General features: G+C 41.5%; 1 protein-coding gene across 1 annotated transcript; it reads right to left on the bottom strand.

Annotated features, from left to right (window-relative positions):
• Positions 1-266: 266 nt before the first annotated feature.
• Positions 267-2,669, bottom strand: LOC121917870 (barttin-like). The gene is made up of 2 exons (XM_042443984.1): positions 2,278-2,669; positions 267-495 (listed from the first exon to the last, which is right to left on the bottom strand). Exons 1-2 carry the CDS (start codon positions 2,452-2,454, stop codon positions 370-372), a joined length of 303 nt encoding a protein of 100 aa, XP_042299918.1. The 5' UTR covers positions 2,455-2,669; the 3' UTR covers positions 267-369.
• Positions 2,670-2,931: the final 262 nt, after the last annotated feature.

Raw genomic sequence — 2,931 nt, 5'->3', positions numbered from 1 at the left:
ATCCCAAAAAGGTAACTGAGAGGTTCTGGGAAAAGTAAAAAATTTCCAATATCGGTATTTGCTGGATGAGATGATATATATAGAAGGCCAAGACACTGAAATGAGGCTAAATGTTGCAGCCAGAAGATCACCCTTTATCTTTCCTGAACTTTGGTCTCCAATGTTGTTCTGTATCTTAAAAATAATGAGCAAGATGATGCTTTTCTTGTGCTTCTTTAGCTTTAAATAGACATAACATTTCAAGTAATTCATTTTCTCATGCCAAAGTTTCCAGAGAGTGACCTTGTCCCCCTAGGAACACAGTTTATGCTATGTACTACTGATTAGCATTCTAATTAAAAAGAAGATTACATACTGTTGAGTGGAAGCCTACAAGTCTGGTTTTCTTAGATATACGTACCTACTCTTCTCAGGAATCTCATTTTCAACGCATGAAGTACTAGGCTTTTTTACAAGGAACTTCTCCGACTCTGAATAAACAGAAACAATTCTGACCTGGGGGGGAAAGGGGAGAAGTTAGGGGAGTTGGCTGAACTGAACAAAGTAGGGGGGGCATAGCTTTCTTGGGGTACGTTTGACACATGCACATAGCTGCATGCTTTGACTTGTGTTCACTTCCACATGGAATGGGTAGCATTGATGGACACCTGTCAAGACCTTCATAGCTGCCGGGGACTCACTGCCAATTTATTATTTGTTAGTTAACTGTAAACCCTGCCTTTCCTCCAAAGAACTTAAGACAGCATACATGGTGCTCCTTTTCCACACTTTATCCTAACAAAAATCCTGTGAGGTGGGTCAGAGACAATGAAACAGTCAGAGAGATTGACTGGCCCAAGGTCACCTCAATGGGTTTCATGATTCAGTGGGGACTTGAACCTAGATCTAAGTTCCAACTAGCAAACTAGTACTCTTATCACCATACCACCCTGGCTTTCCAATCCCCAGAATTTCTTGTCCCTCTTGTGCTTCCTTCTTGCTGTTGCACAGCCTGTGGATTTGCTGTTTTTGAGTATGCAAGCAACTGTAAGAATATTGACCAGTTATGAGAATTATGTGGCCATCCTGATGTTGCTGGATTACAACATCTAGAATACCAGGACAACACAGCCAATGGTAAGGATTGCTGGGAGCCTCAGTTCAACAATATCTGGAGGTCTGCACTTTACCCACCCTGGTACAGATATCAGCATCCTCCATTGGCTTGCACTCTCCCTCTGGACAGGTATGTGGATGAAGCCAAGACAGAGGAGGCAAGTGGATTAGCAGCAGTAAGGAAGAGTCCCCCCTTCACTGACATAACACACACACACACACTTGTCCCATGTGGGGAAAGACACACCCTTTCTCTGCAAGGTCATCAAAATTTGTGGAAGCAAATGTAATAATGTATGGAATAAAGAGTAGAGCACCATCTTTCCTGCTGCTGTTTCAGTCAAATTGGAACCTATGCACAAATCAAAGCTTGGAAATAACACTTCCAAGTTACATTTCCCCCTTTTTAAAACAAGGTCCTGGTAAGTGGGAATTAATTACTTTATTGGTAGAATGAGTAACATTTTCTAGCTAGACTTCAGAGGCATAGCTGTGTTAGTCTGGAATATTGGTATGCAAAGGTATCTTGTAGTACATTTGAGATTGAAAGAAGTTGTAACATATGCTTTCGTAGACTTGACATCTGAGGAACTAGACTAAGTCTATGAAAGCTTATACAGCAACTTCCTTCACACAGTTAGAGTCAAAGGGACTGCAAGATCCCTTTGCATACTGATTTTTTTAGCTATTTATAAAAGTTACTTTTTAAAAAGATCTTGAGACATTTTTAAAGCCATTTGGGCATGAATGCTTTTTTACCGTTATCTTAGCATTCTCACGGAGTTATGCCTCATTTATGCTATACCACTTTGATATAAACCAATGATGTTGCACAACCAAATTGCACATTGTGCAAATTGCTCATCCATGAAATCAATGTCATTACAACTATCGTGCAATGGCACAACTATTGTACAATGGCACCATGTGCGTAGCTCCACGTATATAAACTTTAGCCAAAAAAATAGAAAATGCATGTGCAGGTGAACTCTCACATGCATAAGACACCACTAGGATGCCAGCCAGTATCTTAAAAATTACCTAAAACCTCCAATAGCTCGGGAATTCTTTTTGGAGACAAGAATCATATATAAAGTACGAAGAAAGAGAGGGAGAGAGAGAGAAGAGAGGGGATCATTTGTTGAGGTCACCTTTTTTAAAAAAGAAAGATTTGTTCCCTACCTTTGGGTAGCACTGGCACATACTCCAAATGATCCCGATTACTATGGTCAAGGCTCCCAGAGTGCAGAAAGTGATGTAGATCTGAGGCTTCTCTACGCTCATGATGAACATGCCAATCATCACCAGAAAGAACCCCACAACGATGAGTCCATAGCGAAAGGTTTTATTTTCATCCATTGGCAGCCACACCCCCAAGAAACAGAAATCAAATTCAATTTAATTTCTGAATAACTAATTCACAGAAGGGGGAGTTGCCCTGAAAACTGGGGTGCAAGAGGGCAAGAAGAGACTCCACAAAGGCTGGGGAGTCCTTCACCTGTCCCTGACCCAGACAGCAACCCTCAAGGAGGTGCACTGCAAAGAGGTATGCCAGAGGCTGTAAGAGGATGAAAGTCAGCTGCACCTTCAGACCAGTCCTGCCCAGGTCTGAGCCAGCCCATTTTGAATGGATTTGTAATGAATGCAAACCAGATATTTAAATTCACACTTGAATAACACTGCCTCCAGGGAAGGCATAAATGTCACCTTTGGTATAAGCAGTACCAAAGCTAGGAATACTTTGGATCTTTCTAGTCAGAGTCCCACTGCTGGGTGATTGACAAATTGAAAAAACAGGCAGATCCCACAACAAGGTAGTGTCTGGGTCACATATCA

The sequence above is a fragment of the Sceloporus undulatus genome, unplaced genomic scaffold, assembly GCF_019175285.1.
Source record: "Sceloporus undulatus isolate JIND9_A2432 ecotype Alabama unplaced genomic scaffold, SceUnd_v1.1 scaffold_1296, whole genome shotgun sequence".
NCBI lineage: Eukaryota > Metazoa > Chordata > Lepidosauria > Squamata > Phrynosomatidae > Sceloporus > Sceloporus undulatus.
Note: the sequence above shows the minus strand (reverse complement) of the source record. Positions and strands in the feature narration are given on the sequence as shown.